This window comes from Pan troglodytes, chromosome 6 (genome assembly GCF_028858775.2).
Source record: "Pan troglodytes isolate AG18354 chromosome 6, NHGRI_mPanTro3-v2.0_pri, whole genome shotgun sequence".
Classification (NCBI taxonomy): domain Eukaryota; kingdom Metazoa; phylum Chordata; class Mammalia; order Primates; family Hominidae; genus Pan; species Pan troglodytes.
Window position 1 is genome coordinate 22,408,320 of NC_072404.2, and position 18,499 is coordinate 22,426,818.

The following is an 18,499-nucleotide window of genomic DNA, read 5'->3' on the forward strand; positions in this document are numbered from 1 at the left end:
CAGTCTCTGTTAAATGCACTTTTACTAAAGATAAACATGGCAAATTTGTACATTTTACATAAAGAATCAAATCATTGAGCAGTAACCACTTTTAGTTAACATTACTCAGCTCTAGAATTTCATGGCTAGGAGAACTTCAATTCTCATTAATTCTTATTAAGCACAAGAAAATGAGATTTTTTCAGAATGAAGTCTAAAAATGAAATATGCTTTACTTTCCAATTAACTATATTTCTCTACGGAAATTTTCCTGAAGATGCTTCCAATCATCTACAGTAATGAGAACAGGTCAAAGAGGAAGCCATAAATAACTTTAAAGGGGAAATATTAGAATGATCAAATCTTACACGTTATGAGTCCCACATTTCCTATGTATGCACAGATTATGCTCAAATTTAGTGTAATATGGAGTATTTTTGTATTAGCTTTGTTGTAGGGTAGATTATTTGAAGTAGGTCTGCAAAGGACTGCTGTAAATATCCATGGTGGCATAATAGTAATGTAAACATGAATGTGAGAGTGGCAGGAGGCAGCCAAATGCCTAGAGAGAATAGGGGTGGGTCCTCGGTGAAGCCCCACTTCCAAGCCAAAGACAGTTTAAAGCCTGAAAGCCAAGCTACAAATTAAATCCTTGAACCGGATTGAGAACTTGTCTTCCTGTTTGACTCAATTTCTTCTGATTGATCCCCACCCTTCACCTATTTTACATACACCCACCCTTTCCTAACTGGTTTTCTACACTGTTGTGCCCACCATTGAGTGGTGTCTTCACTTTAACCTTTTTTACATACTCACAAACCAATCAGCATGCACTCCCCATTCTGAGTCCATAAAAGGACCTGGACCCAGGCACATGGGGCACTTTCCCGTCTTTGGGTAGGGGAACCACCCCGCACTGCGTCTCCTGTTTGCTGAGAGCTTTCCTTTCACTTAATAAATTTTACTCCACTCACTCTCCAGTGTCCACCTGTCTAATTCTTCCTGGTTGTAAGACAAGAACTTGGATCTAGCTGAACTAAGGAGCACAAAGACCACAACAAATGTAACAGGGACACAACTGTATGCACAGAGCAGACAGCCAGTCAGTACTTGCTAACCTACCTGTTACAGCTAAATCAATATCCCAGGGACTGTACATGTCAAGGAACAACAGGTAGATTTCCTGAATTAGATTCTTTTCTTTAGGCATGAAAAAAGATCATCTATTAGTAAAGCCCATAGCTAGCCCTCTAATTAGAAATTTAACACAGATTAAATGTCCTTGTAAAATTAAACGAATTTCACTTTTTGACATTTATTAGATTTATACACAATCTAGTGTTTTACAAAAATCCAGCACTTAATAATAAGTTATTAGACTTAATGAAGTAAGTATAATCAGAATCCTTATTGATAACGCTCTCTACCAAAACATACTTTGACAATTTATGGTGGAGAAGAAAAGACTCATTAATTATCTGTTTATACTTCTGCTAATTGTAATCATTTAAAGTTGTTTGATCAGTATTTTTATATATGGCATTTATAATCAACTATAGAATCTTAAACTTACAAGTGAGAATTCTTTCAAAAAATTTCAAACAGAGCCCAGATTAATAATTTTTTGTTTGGAGACATCAGACCTTATCTATGTTTTAATACACAGCACAAATATACACCAAGAAAAATGACAAATAACCACATCATTAACATGCGCTTATTGAAACAACCACATAGCTGCACGCAAAAGAATAATATTTGTACTTGTTTCCTTCCTTAATCTCTGCAGCATTATGAAGTAATATATTACAAAGGAAATCCTTTTTATTAATGAGGAGAAGCAAATAAATATATTTCTATTGGCATTAAAAACTAGATAAATTTTTACCATTCAAAGGATTGCTACCTGAGAATATGTTTATGTAGTAGCATTTTGAATTCTTTTTATTTTTTAAATCCTATTTTTAAAAACTGCTAAATCTACAATACTGGGCTTGAAAATCACAATAATCAAAGACATGATCGTTCTGTGCACATCTGCCTCCTGTCCACTTAGAGACCCTGCTCTGCTGACATTTTTTTCTGTGATTTTGTTTTTCTCCTAGATAACCTTCATATTCTGGGCATCAGCACAATCCTCCAAATCCCTTTTGAAAACAAATGCATCCTTATTGCTATGGCAGCCACTTAATCTAGACACAAATACAGCTATATTAGGTGCACTGTAATGAAAAGTGAGGTGTGTATTGGGGAGAATTTCTGAGCTTGTTTTAAAAGCTGTTTAACATTACACAGTGGTTATTAGTTTTTAAATAATACTCCATAGGAAAGGCCATGCTAGCTTAAAAAGGGGGTAGAGCAATAAAAATGGGCCACAATAACAAAAGCAACTGGGTGGCTTTTAGATCCCAAGGGTGGATAAAAGAAAAGGTTTCGAGCGAATAGATTGTTTATACCTACAAAAAGCAAGGTCTGGTCTGGAGGAAGGTATATAATAGGATAGCCCCCTTTATACTCCAAAAAATATTATGTAGTCTATTTCAGACTATATACCTTTACAAATTATTGTCTGCATAATCATGCCCTCAATCTAATTTACTTAAAATATATACCTTCAAAGATAACTGAAGGTAGAGTATTAATAATCATTAGGACATTTAACCCTGAAAGACTGGGTTCCAAGTAAACATAAAAAATTATTCCACAAGCCTGGCCAACATGGAGAAACCCCATCTCTACCCAAAATACAAAAATTAGCCAGGCGTGGTGGCGGGCACCTGTAATCCCAGCTACTCAGGAGGCTGAGGCAGGAGAATCGCTTTAACCTGGAAGGCCGAGATCTGTACCACTGCACTCCAGGCTGGGCGACAGAGCAAGACCCTATCTCAAAAAAAAAAAAAAAAAAAAAAATTCCACAAACCCTTACTGCAATCTGAAGGGGTAGAAACATAGATATGAAAGACAGTGAATCAGAAAAATACAGGGAACTTCTTCAAGTCAGTCTAAGCCAGAATATCCTGTATTGCTCAGGCAGTGGAGGAACAAGGGTCTTACAGAACCACACACATTCTCTACATTGAGAAATACTGTACCCTGACAGAAACCTGTCTCCCCATCCCAGCCAGCCCATGCCTGAGAGAGTGCCATGGACAGAGGTCAATGCTTCTCTAGGGAGTTCTCTTTTCCCTAGGTATGCTGGGAGGGAGAGAAACAGTAACACAGAAGAAAATACATATCTTTTAAAGGTTAAATTCTAAGCCCTCTGTAATCTCCACTAGAAACATGAGTATGCAGTTCACAACTGAATTTGCCCACTTAGTATCACAAGTGTTGCCTCTGGCAGTTCTTCCAGAATATTAAGAAAAACTCTGAGTTTTCTAAAATAAAAATAGCAGATTCCACTTTTCTGTCTGATGGGAAAGGTATCTACTAGTTTGTCATCTCTCTTAAGGGCCTAGAAAATTAATTTGGGTGGAGGAACACACAATGAGTAAATTTGGTTTGTTTCTCAACCTTCAAGTACTCAAGAAAGATGCACAGGGATGCATCAACAAAGTAATAAGATTATACACATTTTGGATCTTATATCTTTGAGTGAGTGTCAGTCTTCAGAAGAGTTACCTTATAAGAACTGTCCACTCATTTTCATGATGCTCAGCAGACTCCACAGATTCTTCTTTTGTAATAAACTTCTGGGGAAATCTATTTTACTACACGATAGTAACGCCTTATGTTAAGGAAGAACCTTAACTTTTGACACAACTTAGTATCTTGCTCACTTAAACAGCTCTGAACTACTACCAAATCTTTACTCTATGAGTAAAAGCATGTGATAGATACTGAAATTGAAATAGGACCTCATCACTGTAGCACACATGTAACTGTGTAGTTTTCTGTGATGATTATTGAGGAAATTATACTTGTTTAGCTGGATTTTTTTGAAAAAATTATGTGTAAACAACAACAGCAAAAGCCTGTATTTTTAAAATCTGGAAGACAATAGCAGTGAAATATTTCAGAATAGCTCTTGAAGTTTCCCAGTTAAGCCATTTGAACTCATGTGTTGGCCTATGAAATTTGAAAATCTGATTTGATGAATTACTGGAAGAACTATGTTATTTAAAGGCATCAAATAGCCACTTAGTTTAAAAATGTGCTCATGATTACATTTCAGAATCTTTCTTAGAAAGACAAGTATTGTAATAGATGCTGTTAGTGCCCCCACATACATCCTTTTTACCAGGCCTGTATACCAGGCCCCCGGGGCTCTCAGGGTCGGCTACTATGGTCTTTTCTCCAGAGGACTACCCTCATTGAAAGGGAGCCACCTCACTTGGTACTATGTGGGAGGCTGTCCTTTCCCTCTGGAGACAGGCCCCACCCAACAACAGACTGATGAATACAAAAGAATTCCTTTGCCTCTCTGGAGCCACTCACACTCCAGAGCTCCCGGTGGGATGAGGTGGAAGCTAGGCTTCAGCAAACCCATCTCTTTGCGTGGCTTTTCCTGATGCTTTAGTCTGTTTCTCTCTCGCTCACTCACTTCCAGGTTTCAACAGGGAGTGTTCCTTCAATAAATTAACAGGCCAAAAGAGCCCACTGCAAGCTCTACATCTACAAAACCCACCCCAAGACAATTATGATCCTGTATAATAAAAGCAGTTTAAACTCTGAAGCAATATTTACATAAAAAGCAAATACGGTAGACACCACACTACCTTGACAGGATGAAGATTCGTTGTGGTGATAATTTTGTGCAGCGGGCCTGCCAACTTTGGGGGCAGTTTTGGCTCTTTATCCAGTCCCTGGGGCTTAGTGTAATAATCCAGTCTCTCTCGAGGAAAGAAATTGTTGATTATGGTCACACAATCATGTTGACCTTTTCATAGAAAAATAGAAAAGTTGTAGTTTTAGTATAAAAATAACACATCTGGTTTTCAAAATTAATTATGTTGCTATTTTTGTGATGTAAACATGCACCAATATCTTTATTTTTCAGGAAAGGAGAGTAGAGGAGAAGGAGGAGAGATAAAATATTTTAGAGAACATTTATAAAGATTCCTTGTAAAGTTGATAAACAATCTTTGAAAGACACAGAATCCAAAATACATATGAAGATTATGTGGATTACAAAAGAAAGCACTGCTCAACTTGTAAGAGACCTTAAGTATTTTCTAACAGTTGCTTGTAAGTTAAATGTCTCTTCTTCCCAGCCTACGCAAACGATGCTCATGTTTCCCTAATCACATCCAGTTGTAGTTACACAAAATTTAAATTTACTCCATATAAAGTATTGTTCTTACTATAATGATAATATTAAACTAAATCCCTCTCCCCCTTATCACCTGCCCCCTAAATTTGAGAAAAGCTTGCCCTCTTTGTGAAAGGTAGAGAAAAGGCTTTTGCTCCCATAAGCTTGGAATCCACATCGTGGCTTTGCATAGAATTCCAAGCCACTTCTCTAAGCCATCTCTAGTTAAAAATGGTTCTGTGAAAGCAAATTCTTCCCTGGCGAAGCTGCTGGTTCTGCAAGTGTGCTCCTGTGGCCTCCCCTCCCTAGCTCCCTCTCCACTACCTCTCTGGAGCAAAGCAGTGGCCACTCTGGGCAAGCAGGTAGAAGCCACAGGGCACACAGGAGGGCGGGCGCAGGCTCTTCCTGGATCTCCGGAGGAGACTTCTTACTCCGCTCTGCCTGATGAGGGCTGGGGGACCAGCGGAGGTGCGCCTGGGGAGAGCGTGCAGACGCCATGGCCCCCGCTCCCGGAGAGTGGTTCCCCCTGGGTAGCCTGCATGGCCCCTGCCTGCTTGTGCTTGGTCCTGGGAGCGCCTGCTTGATCCTGCCGACAACAGGTGACCTGCGTGGGGATGGCACTGTGGGCCAGCTGGACGCTGGTGCTTGAGGCTGGCAGAGGGCTCTGCTTGTCCCTGAAAGTTCCTGGGAGAACCCAGGAGTGGCAGGCTTCATCCTTGTGCCTCAGCTGGTTTGCTGACCAAACCAGCTTAATGTCTCAATTAAATGGTTGAATACTTTTGATGAGACATTTTAGAACTTTTTTTTTTATGGGAACAAGTATCTTTTTATTGAAGCTCGATGTAGATTTTGTTTTAAGGAAGCATATGCAGTTTGTCTTCATCTTCCCTGGTTTCTTCATACACATTTGTAAATTTCCCCACAGTTACCTGTGTTGATTTTGATGCTGTATTCATAACCCACTTGCATTAGATTTGCTTGGTTGAATGTCATTTTTCTCTCTTCTTGAAGATTCTATAAGGAGAGTGATAATTTTCTAAAGTAATTAATTAATGTCTTAATTGAGACATTAAATTTTCTTCTTCCACTGATCCAGGACCCTATCAGCTTTACCTGACTTCCTGGGAGGTACAGAACAAGGTGCGTATGGGGATCCAGCAATTCTGAAGACTACGCAATGCCTCCAACAGAGGGCTTCTTGGGTGGAAAGTGTGTGGGTAACATTTACCATAACAATAACTACCACAACTACAGCTAATAAATGCACTTAAGCAGATTCAATTATAATATATAAATAGACTTTCAAGAGCCGCAGAGAGATTCAAATTTTAAAAATTAACAGGCAAACTGAAAGAGGTGATCCTGGTTACTATTGAGAACTAAATTAATAACACAGAGGATGAAGGGCAGGCATGGTGGCTCATGCCTATAATCCCAGCACTTTGGGAGGCTGAGGCAGGAGGATCGCTTAAGCCCAGGAGGTGCAGACCAGCCTGGGTAACACAGCACAAACCCATTTCTACAAATAATTTAAAAAATTAGCTGGATACAGTGGTATGTGCCTGTAGTCCCAGCTACTTGGGATACTAAGGCAGGAGGATTGCTTGGGGCCAGGAGTTGGAGGCTACAGTGAGCGTGGTTTTTTTTTTTTTTTTTGGGTGAGACAGAGTCTGGCTCTGTTGCCCAGGCTGTAGTGCAGTCGCGTGATCTTGGCTCACTGCAACCTCTGCCTCCTGGATTCAAGCAATTCTCCTGCCTCAGCTTCCCAAGTAGCTGAGACTACAGGTGTGTGCCACCACACCTGGCTAATCTATTTTGTATTTTCAGATGGGGTTTCACTATGTTTGCCAGGCTGGTCTCAAACTCCTGACCTCAGGTGATCTGCCTGCCTTAGCCTCCCAAAGTGCTGGGATTACAGGTGTGAGCCACCATGCCCAGCCAAAGCTGCAGTGAGTTTTGATCACACCACTGCATTCAAGCCTGGATAACAGACACCCTGTTTCAACAAAACAAACAAAAAAGATCGAGTGGATGAAATATCTCAAAACAGAAAAATTCAGATATAGAAATCATTATACAACAGATGAAAGAGCTAAAGAACAAACCCAGAAAATCTAATAGTGAAAATTAACAGAAATATCAAAGGAAAAAAAGGAATAGATGGAGAATTAAACAAATGATAAAAGAAAACTTCCCTGATTTGAAAAGAGAATTTAATAGTGATCACAATACCATTTTTGGTACTCTATGCTTTTATTAAGTACCAGAACACCCAATTTCTTTCTTTTTGGGGGGATTCGGGGAGGTGGGTATTTCTTTTATTTCTTTCCCCAGTATATACGTCTTGAAAAGTCAAACAGTAGCAGTCTATATTAAAAATGTGAAATGAGCTAAGGTGCTCTGTTTAGAAAATGATCACCTCTCCTTCCAGAATCTTCAAGAGAGAAAAATGACATTCAACCAAGCAAATCTAATGCAAGTGGGTTATGAACACAGTTATCAAAATCAACCCAAGTAATTGTGAGGAAATATACAACTGTATGTGAAGAAACCAGAGAAGATGAAGACAAACCGCACATGCTTCCTTAAAACAAAATCTACATCCAGCTTCAATAAAAAGATAGGTGTTTCCACACACACACACACAAGTTCCAAAATAGCTCATCAAAAGTACTGAACCAGACATATGAAGACTTGAAGATAAAGGAGTCAGAGAAAAATACGGAATTAGCTTATAACTGTATCTTCTCATCAGTCCTCCAACTAGTACAATTAGGAAAAGCAGGCAGCAGGTAGAAATATCTGTATATAAAAATAATTGCTACATAATAAAGATACTGTCACAAGACTAAGGATTTCTTTATTATACCTTTTTTTTTTTTTTGAGATGGAGTTTTGCTCTTTTTGCCCAGGCTAGAGTGCAATGGCGCGATCTTGGCTCACCGCAACCTCCGCCTCCTAGGCTCAAGGGATTCTCCTGCCTCAGCCTCCCGAGTAGCTGGGATTACAGGTGCCTGCCACCACGCCCAACTAATTTTGTATTTTTTAGTAGAGGCGGGGTTTCTCCATGTTCATCAGGCTGGTCTCGAACTCCCAACCTCAGGTGATCCGCCTGCCTTGGCCTCCCAAAGTGCTGGGATTACAGGCGTGAGCTACTGTGCCCGGCCTAATTATACCTTTTTAAAAAGAAAAAATAGTATTACTTTACCTTTTTTTCCAGATTAAGGTTTTTCATTTTAGGTAATGCTTATTTTGATATTTTATTTTAATTAATCTGCTAATAACATATTTGAATAATATGTTTAAAGTTTATCTTTGTAAATACTTAATCATTTAGGTTCAAATTTTTGTAATTGAAATTCTTAAATATTTTACTAGTTTTAAATTTATAAATTCTGAATATACATAAATAAAATAATACTACTAATATAGAAAATAAATGCTGCAGGTGGAGAAGCCAGTACATCATTTTGCTCCCATATTACAATCACTAGATTTGAGTCCTCTAGACTTACAGGGCTCACTGAGTGTGATTAATAGGAACACACACATACAACAAGACATATCCTTTTCAAATTTTTTACTTTCAAGGATAAACTGAAAATCAAACGCTCTTCCAGAATGAGAAATGTAAAGTTTACAACGGAAAGTAAGTTGAATTCTCATTTGCAAAACCAGAACTTAGAAAACTGTAGAATAACTTCTATATGTCGGAGAGAAAAGAACTGTGATATGAGTCAGAAAGCTAGGCAAAATATGACTCACATTTCAGAAAGAAAGGTATTAATAGTTTTGTCATGATGGGTTTCAAAGAATATACAACCTACGTAACCCATTTGAAAAGGTCCTATAACCAAAATCTAAATGAGAACAGAGATCTAAAGACAAAAATGCAAAAATGGAGACAAAGGGGAGGAGAGAGAGGACAGTAAGAGAGTGAGTTCATATGAGTGGGTGAAGATAGATGACAGACAAATCATACAGCTGGTGGTATGGATTACTGAAAGAGAAGCAACACCCTGTCAATGACACTCTCATTACAGCTTGTGCTAAAAATACTAGACTCTCTCAGCAAAGTCCACAGCTACAGGTATGATTGGCACAGGTTTTGAGGAAGTATCAGAGAAGGCAGAAAGGAAAGACCTGTGGCCTGACAAGGCAAAAACAGAGAATGTGGAGAAATAAATGAAGTATAAGGATTTTATCTTATAAAGTTGCTAAATGGGTAAATATGGGGCCTTGGGGATGGGGTATGTGGTACTGTACAGTTTTGACCAGTCAACCACTTTAGGGAAATACATGTGTACACACACACACACACACACACACACACACACACACACAGATGCATGCACAAACAATAGTCAAGTAAAATAAAGAGTAAAAATGAGGTAAAAGAGGAGGAATGCAACCACATATATCAGTAATTACATTAAATATACATAAGCTAAATACCTGTTAAGAGAGGGAAACTAACATTTTAGATTACAAAACAGAACCCACCTATATGTTTATAAGTTATACTACTTAAATGAAATGATAAAGATTGAAAATAACAGATGAGCAAACAGATCATTGACAAAAAAAGGAATTAGAAATAGCTGTAATATCAGTAAAAGTAGAACTAAAAGAATTCAACAAGAAAAAGAGTGACATTATACAATGATAAAACCAATAGCAATATATTAAAAGTGAAAAGCTAAAAATATTTTCATTAAAAACAGGAAAAAGACATGCCAATTATCACTATTATTTCTTCTTACTTGGCCCGAAGCAAATTCAAATAGAAATCAAGATAAAGTTTAATAGCTAGAAAACCCAGTAAACTGTAATAAAAATAAGAAAAAAAATACAGAAATCAATAGCTTTTCTCTTTATTATCCATAACCAGCTGGAAGTGACTGAGTGTGGAGGTGGTAGTGCAAATTCTTACCATGTGGACAGTAACCACAAATTACTAAGAAATAAATTTTGAAAGAAAGGATTGATGGAACCAATTAAATATTACTGAAAGACCAAAAGTCAGTCCCCTCCCCTAAAAGAAATGTAAAAGTGTACTGTGTAATTGGATGGAAAGTCCTAACCTCATACAAATGTTAATTCTCTGCAAATAATTATATAATCATTTAGTAAAAGAGAATTTAACTTACCACAAAGGTGGTATTTCAATTTAGTAGGAAAATGTTAGCTGGTGTAATAAATGGTGCCATCACAATTAGCTATATATCTGGGGGGAAATGAACTCTAAACAAATAAATTCTAGATGTACCAAAAAAATCATAAAAAATAACTGCAGGATATTTAGGAGAATACTTATGTAACTCCTGGTCAAGAGGCCCACTTTTAGCAAAACAAGAAACACGGAAGCTATAAAAGAAAAAATATGACTACTTAAAAATAAATTTCCTGCCGGGCACAGTGGTTCATGCCTGTAATCCTAAGGACTTTGGGAGGTGGGACGATCACCTAAGGTCAAGAGTTCAAGACCAGCCTGGCCAACATGGCTAAGCCCCATCTCTACTAAAAATACAACAATTAGCTGGGTGTGGTGGCACATACCTGTAGTCCCAGCTACATGGGAGGCTGAGGCAGGAGAATCGCTTGAACCCAGGAGGTGGAGGTTGCAGTGAGCCGAGATTATGCCACAGCACTCCAGCCTGGGTGACAGAGTGAGACTCCGTCTCAAAAAAAAAATTAAAAAAAATAAATAAATAAATTTCCTATGGTAAAGGTCTCCATAAAGTTAAAAAAGAAGAAGAAGAAAGAAGGAAGAAGAGGAGGAGGAGGAGGAAGAAGAGGAATAAAAAGAAGAAGAAGAAGGAGGAGGAGGAGGAGGAGGACTGGCATAAAATATTGGAAACACATTTGTTAGATAATGGATTTGTATGCATAAGCTCCTCAAAGCAATAACAAAGGGCATCCCCCCACAAAAAAACGAATAAAGAGTATAAGTGGGTAATCCACAAAAGTGAAAATACAAATTACCAACAACAGAAGTGCTTAATTTCATGAATAACGAGGGGGAAGTAAGTTCACAATGTACCATCCTTTTAACTATCAGACTGGCAAAAATCAAAGAATGGTAATACCCAGCTCTGATGAGGATATTACTGTGAATTACTATGCCCTTTTGGAAAGGAATCTAGACTTACATTAAAATTAAAACTCTAGGCTGGGCGTGGTGGCTGTAATCCCAGCACTTTGGGAGGCCGAGGCGGGCAGATCACAAGGTCAGGAGTTCAAGACCAGCCTGACCAACATGGTGAAACCCCATCTCTACTAAAAATACAAAAAAAATTAGCTAGGCGTGGTGGCGCACACCTATAATCCCAGCTAGTTGGGAGGCTGAGGCAGGAGAATCACTTGAACCCGGGAGGTGGAGGTTGCAATGAGCTGAGGTTGGGCCACTGCACTCCAGCCTGGGTGACAGGGCGAGACTCCGTCTCAAAAATAAATAAATAAATAAATAAATAAGTAAAAATAAAAACTCTATATCCTTTGTCTCAGCAATTTTACTTCTAAGAAAAACTTTAGAGATATTAAAGTTCTAACATGTAAAAAAATTCAAGTACTAACTTGTAAAACATAGAAAATCAAGGATGATTATTACATTATTTGTAGAAAAGTGGTTAAAAAACTGTAAAATCTGTCAATAAGGGAGAGCTAACTGAACTGTGGAACATCTATATCATGGAGTATCATATAGCTGTTGAAGGAAACGAATTACACCTACTGAGATGGGAGGAACTTCCATGATGTATTAGTAAGTGAAGAAAACAAGCTACAAGGAATATCTGCTGTGTGATGGGTGGCATTTTTAAAAAATGACAAAAATCTTATGTATGTATGTACGCATATATACATACTGATCCACTTGAAGGAAACAAAAAGGGGAGAATGAGCTTTTTTAAAGGCTAATTATTTGGAAAATACAGTAACAACTGGAAGGGTGCAATGTAATTTTCTGTCTGTGAAGTCAGTTAAATATATTAAAATGGAATGAAAACATTACTCTTATTTTAGGATAGGATTGCAAACAATTTTTACTGTAGTAAAAATTTTGTTAGTATTGTAGTGTTAAGAAAAAGAAAGGAGCATTGTGTTAATGCCTGAAAGAAGAGACTCCTCCATTTCCAGACCTGTGATCTTGGGAAATTTTTTTACCTGTATCTGAGCAATATTTTGTTACATTGTGGATATAATGAAAACTTGTACAGTTAAATAGAAGTTCAGAGATCACCTAATTCCCCTGCTTCTTTGCATACAGATCAGAAAACTGAGGCCTATGGAAGTAAAGGAATTTGCCCGTGATCCTATAACTAATTATCAGCACACATGAACTAAAGTTCAAGCCTCCAGATTCCTACTTTAGTGTTCTTTCCCCCTGCAGTGACACCCTCAAAATTAGCTTAGAACTGAGATGGGGCAACTTGGGGCCTGTACACACGGGAGTTAAAATATTTCTCCGAAGCTTACACAAGGCCATACCTTTCTCAAGTCCTTTTGAAATTAAAATAAGGATACTTCTTCTAACAGAAAAAGCTGTCATAAAGCAACTGAGTGTCTGGCTTCATCAATGGCAGCTTCTATTAGTAGTTTCAAGAAAATGTTCTAATAAAATTTAACATAATATTCAGTTACTATCCTCCACACCTAATTTACACTGTATCTGAACCTGACTTCTCTCAAAACCCCCTTGAATTGGATAGATCCTCCTCTTCTATGTATTTTTATGGAGCTCTGAAGTTCTACCTTGGAGTATGTGTTTTCGCACCATTTGTCATTGCTATTACCCTTTAAGTGCCATGAAAGTATGAACAGCCTGTCTTGTCACTATAACCAAGACACCTACAGTGATGCTTGCTTTGTAGGTTGTGAACATTATTTGTTTAATGAATTATTAGTCCCCATACAGCCACTTACTGCACTCCCAATAAATCAGACGTTGCTCTTTGCTTTTCTCTCAGTGGACTCTCTTCACCACCAATTCAATGGTGTCAAAATACCAAAGAACAAGAATTCCCTCCCACTCTTTCCTTACATTATGTCAAGTAATAGGATTAACATGCCAAGAATTATTGGGCACACAAAATAAACGTCTGTGGTTGATGAGAATGATAACGAAGTAGTTGTATATTATTATCAAGTACTCTTTCCTAAGAGTTATGTCATTGTTGTAATAATTATTAACAACAGTAACTAATACCATTTATTTAGTGTTACATGGAAAGCTCAAGTCTATCACCTCTTTTAATCCTCACAATAACCCTGTAACATTTTACCATGAGGAAACTGAAGGTCAGAATTATTAAGTACTTTGCTATCACGTGGCACCGCCAAAATTTAACCTGGGATTACTGACTTCTCGGTTAGCATTCTTAAACATTAGGGTTAGCTACTTCCATCAGAGACATAAAATATACGTGTTATAAGCATTTGTGAGCAATTAAAATGGCCCCACTACTCTTTGTATTCGAAAAAGTGGAAATTCGAAATAGCCATTTGTTTTCTCCAGAGTCACTAGGTGTTTCATTAAGTTACAGTGGACTGTAAATACTTAAGTTTTTTTAAAGCAACATGATAATATTTTCACCATGAGAAGCAAAGTGGGTTTTTTTTCCACAAGGGAAATTTTGGGTATAATCTTCTAATGTAAAACTGCAGCAAAATCTCACCCACAAAGGCTGCCATCTGAGCTGCTGTTCTTCCCACAGAGTTGACAACATCTGTCTCAGCACCAGCTTCTAACATTACCCACGTGATGTCTTTATTACCTAGAGTTTTAAAGGGAACACATTTGTTAATGTGAAGGAGGACACAATTTAAGCATCCCTTTCTAAACTCTCTATACCCTTTATTCCCCCAGTTAGTTTTAGGTTTCTGTCATGTGGATATTTTCATTCTTTTAAAACATGAATCATAACTACAGTAAAGAATAAAATGCTATAGAACCTTAGAAATTAATCTTATTTTCTGGAAAACAAATCAAGCAATGCAAAGGCAGTAATGGAATTGAATATTGCCTTTTTAAACAAAATGAAATATATTTTCCTAGAGGTAACACTTACTATAAAATCAAAATACGCATACAAAACAATTTTTTAAAAAGAGATAAAATGAATAGGATTCCCCTTTAACATCGACTAATCCAACCCATTCCTCACACTTACAGGCTCTGGAAGAACTATTAACCACTGGGCATCTATCTTTCTACACCTTTTTTCTATCTAAACATACACATTATTCTATTCACATTCTTCTACTAAAGTAGTCATTATGGGTATTTTGCTATTTTGAACTATACTCAATGAAAAGTATTTTCCATTCATTTTCGCAAGTTTGAATTATGATTTCCTTAGGAACAGTTCCTGGGAAATATTGCCAGATCAAAGATTATGTATATTTTAAATGCGTTTTGCCAGGCTGCCATCCAGCAAGGTTGGACTGACATGTACTCCCCCAAATAGTGTAAAGAAGTTCCTGAGCATTATAGCTCTTTCTTAACATTTACCAGTATAATAAGCTAAAAAATAAAATTTATTGTTCTAATTTGCATTTCTTTGATTACTGTGCAAAATGTTTTATATTTTGATCAGCCAGTTGTATTTCTTTTGTTTTCCATCCAATTTTCTACTGTAGTATTTTTCTTTTTATAATTGATTTCTAAGAAGTCTTTTTTTTTTTTTTTTTTGAGACAGAGTCTCACTGTGTCACCCAGGCTCAAGTTCAGGGGCACGATCTCAGCTCACTGCAACCTCTGCCTCCCAGGCTCAAAAATCCTCCTGCCTCAGCCTCCTGAGTAGCTGGGACCACAGACGTGCGCCACTGTCCCTAGCTAATATTTGTTATTTTGGTAGAGACGGGGTCTCACGGTGTTGCCTAGGATGGTCCGAACTCCTGGGCTCAAGCAATCAGCCTGCCTTGGCCTCCCAAAGTGCTGGGATTACAAGTGTGAGCCACTGTGCCCAGCTAAAAGAACTTTTTATATTTAACAATATAATCTTTTAAGACACATAATACATATTTTCAGTTTTTCATTTGCATTTTAACTCTATTTATGGTATATCCTACAAATGAAAATGTTAAATTTTTATCAATATTGTCCTTTTTGGATTCTGTGGTTTATATAATGCTTAGAAGTGCTTCTGGGTTCCAGGATTATGAAAATATAGATTATTATCTTCAAAGTACAAGGATATTACTTCTGTATTTTTCAAAGAGCTGCACCAATTACAGATAATCCCACTTAATTTTAGACAATATTTCTAAATTGTCCTTATTCAGCAAATAATAAACAATACAAATCCGAGTAAGTTTCTAAATGGATCATCATATTTAGTACAGAAGTGCCAGTGAGGCAAACAGACGGCTCTATCACGGCAACTGTTTGATCAAGAGAAGAAAGAAGTTTTCATGTCACTTGAAAATATAAAGATATAGAACATCAAAGGAGGTAACTTGAAAGAAAAACAGATCCAGTTCCTCAATTCCATCAAAATGTTGTCCACATAAAGAATCAATTGATTTAAATAACAAAAGAAACAAATCACCAAATTCACTATATAATTTATTTCCTGCATTATAGCTTTTCAAAAACCAATTGCCATCATTCCTTTCCATAAAACTTGATTATAAAATTACTAAAATCAAAATGAATTTAATCTTTTAGTATATATGTACTTATAACAAGTTTGTATAGGTAACTTATATTTATAAATACTAAAACTTCACCAGAAAGTGCAGCAAACATGAGGGCTGTGTATCCATGTTCATGCTGATGACAATTTACATCGGCTCCATGTCGCAGTAGTAATTTGCACATATCGAGTTTTCCTTTATATGCTGCATGCATTAGAGGAGTCATTCCATTCTTTAACAGAAAGAGGAAAAAAGTATTAATTTTACTGTTTTATCTTTTCTGTACCTATGAACAATTTCTGCAATTAGAAACATAAAACGAATATAAATTAATTAAAATGGTCATTATAATATGTATTTTTATATTTGCTTCCACACTTGGATCTTCCATAAACTTCTGAGGAAGATGGTTTTATTACTGGAGATTTTTTTACAGATTAGCAAACAGATTCAGAGAGGACTTGCTCAACCTCACATGACTAATAAATGGTGGGGGCAGGGATTGAAACCCACATTTTCCAAACATACTTACTTTCTCAGAAAGCAAATGAACAAACAGATACAAACACATTTTTTTAAAAGAAGAAAAATCTCAAATAATGCCTCGCAAGGGGAAAGTTGAATAAAGTATGGTATATGCATAACATGCGATATTATGAAGCTATTAAATGAATGATTCATCTGTATCTACTGAACTGGAACATTTTCCACAAATTATTGTCAATGAGAAAAGGTGAAGGAAATGCATATTACAGTGGTATCATTTTTTAAAACCATGATTCCCCAAATCACACATATATTTTGATCATACATATGATTTGATTATATGTGATTGTATAAATATAGAGAAATGGTTGGTAGTATTTAGGCTATATTGTTTGGTCAAATCACACATATATTTTGATCATACATATGATTTGATTATATGTGATTGTATATATATGGAAAAATGGTTGGTAGTATTTACGCTAGGCTACACTGTTTGGTCTCCATATGCTTTGTGCATATTCAACGAAACATCCAACCTTTTATGTACTAGGCACTACTATTATTTGGTAGATAAATGGATGAGCTGTTACTGTGAGTGAATTTTCTCAGTAGTGTAGGCGAAACGCTGTAAGTACCAAAACATCAAAGTTGTTTTGGATGAAAAGCTCTGTAAAACATATAATCCGTTACCTTAGTGAAGCTTAGAATGCTAACATAATGTAAATTATTCTTGATGCTTCCAGATTATTATTATGAACACAAGCCATCATCTTGTTAATGCAGTACACACTATGTTCAGAGGGTTGTGGAGACGAGAATGATAGAGAGGCTGGGACCTTTCAGTTGCACAAGAGGCAACTCCATGGAAACAATGGACATTTCTTGAGAGTAAGAATGGAAAAATGATAAGCAGATGATAACTTTGAAGACTCCCTTAGCTGGGAGTCTCTACAGAGATGGAATATTAGTATGCTGGGAGTGGGTGGGTGGGTGTGGGTAAATCTCATTGCCGTGCTTCAAGGGAGTAGGAATGGACTGCGTGGACTTTAGCTTTTAAATAAGGCAATACCATATCGCGAGCATGACTAGGGTGATATCTCCTAAAGGATGATAGAATCTGTCCATAAGAAGCTAGTGTGTAGCCTGAGGGGTGGTAGGGGAAGGACACAGGCCCATCAGAAAGGCCACCACAAAGAAGCAAACAGCTGTTTCTTTTGCAGATTTTAGGACCCCGACTTCACCATGGAGTTAGTTTTTTTCTGTTTATCCAGAACAGGTGGGCAGTCAATTGCCCAGCAATCCAACCTACAACAAGAGGTTATCTAGCTCTGAGAATGAATAATCCCCAGACTACAGAACTGGCCTCTAGTTTAAACAAAACAAAACAAAACAAAACAAAACAAAACAAAACAAAACACAAAGCTTTCAACAGAATGTGATAATCTGCTTAAGAGCAAAAGAGATATGCAAAACTTTTGAATCTCACATCTCCAACTGTCCTTATTTTCCTGTGTTTGTGTTTTCACTGTCATCTGTGTTAATCACTTCTGCCCATTTACCTGTCTCCTATTACTCCCTTTCGTCTCATTTAAAAAAAATTTTCCTGGCTCTTTTCTCTTTCTCACTTGTTCTTTTCTGTTTACCAGCTGTCACCTTAGCAGAAATTGGTTTTTAGAGCAAACCAATGAGAGAGTTTCTTTCCAGAAAGGTAAGTATCGGCCGGGCACAGTGGCTCACGCCTGTAATCCCAGCAGTTTGGGAGGCCGAGGTGGGCAGATCACTTGAGATCAGGAGTTCAAGACCAGCCTGGCCAACATGGCAAAACCCTGTCTCCACTAAAAATACAAAAATTAGTTGGGCTTGGTGGTGGGTGCCTACAGTCCCAGCTACTCGGGAAGCTGAAGCAGGAGAATCACTTGAACCTGGGAGGTGGAGGTTGCAGTGAGCCGAGATGGCGCCACTGCACTCCAGCCTGGGCGACAGAGTGAGACTCTGTCTCAAAAAAAAAAAAGGTAAATGTCTATCCCAATCATGTCATCTGCTGTGCAATCTCTGAACCTGCTCTTTTTGTCATGTGTATAATGCAGTATATGATTTTCAGATATCAAACTTAAGTGCTGTGGTAGATGGTCCTGGGTATTA

The 18,499-nt window shown here is 37.4% G+C and overlaps 1 protein-coding gene and 1 long non-coding RNA gene across 3 annotated transcripts in view; one reads left to right on the plus strand and one right to left on the minus strand.

Annotated features, from left to right (window-relative positions):
• The window catches only part of ANKMY2 (ankyrin repeat and MYND domain containing 2), a 46,636-nt gene that overhangs the window by 11,270 nt on the left and 16,867 nt on the right, over positions 1-18,499 (minus strand). The window contains exons 3-5 of one of the 2 annotated variants that reach the window (XM_518981.7): positions 15,962-16,100; positions 13,906-14,004; positions 4,698-4,858 (exon numbers count right to left, since the gene is read on the minus strand). In XM_518981.7, coding sequence (XP_518981.2) covers positions 4,698-4,858; positions 13,906-14,004; positions 15,962-16,100 — 399 coding nt within the window. The remainder of the gene's footprint in view (positions 1-4,697; positions 4,859-13,905; positions 14,005-15,961; positions 16,101-18,499) is intronic. The other variant, XM_009452700.4, reaches the window with a different exon arrangement.
• LOC107975716 (uncharacterized) lies at positions 15-8,074 on the plus strand. The gene is made up of 4 exons (XR_001719098.3): positions 15-2,218; positions 4,979-5,132; positions 6,327-6,370; positions 7,662-8,074. It is a non-coding gene; the product is annotated as an uncharacterized LOC107975716 (long non-coding RNA).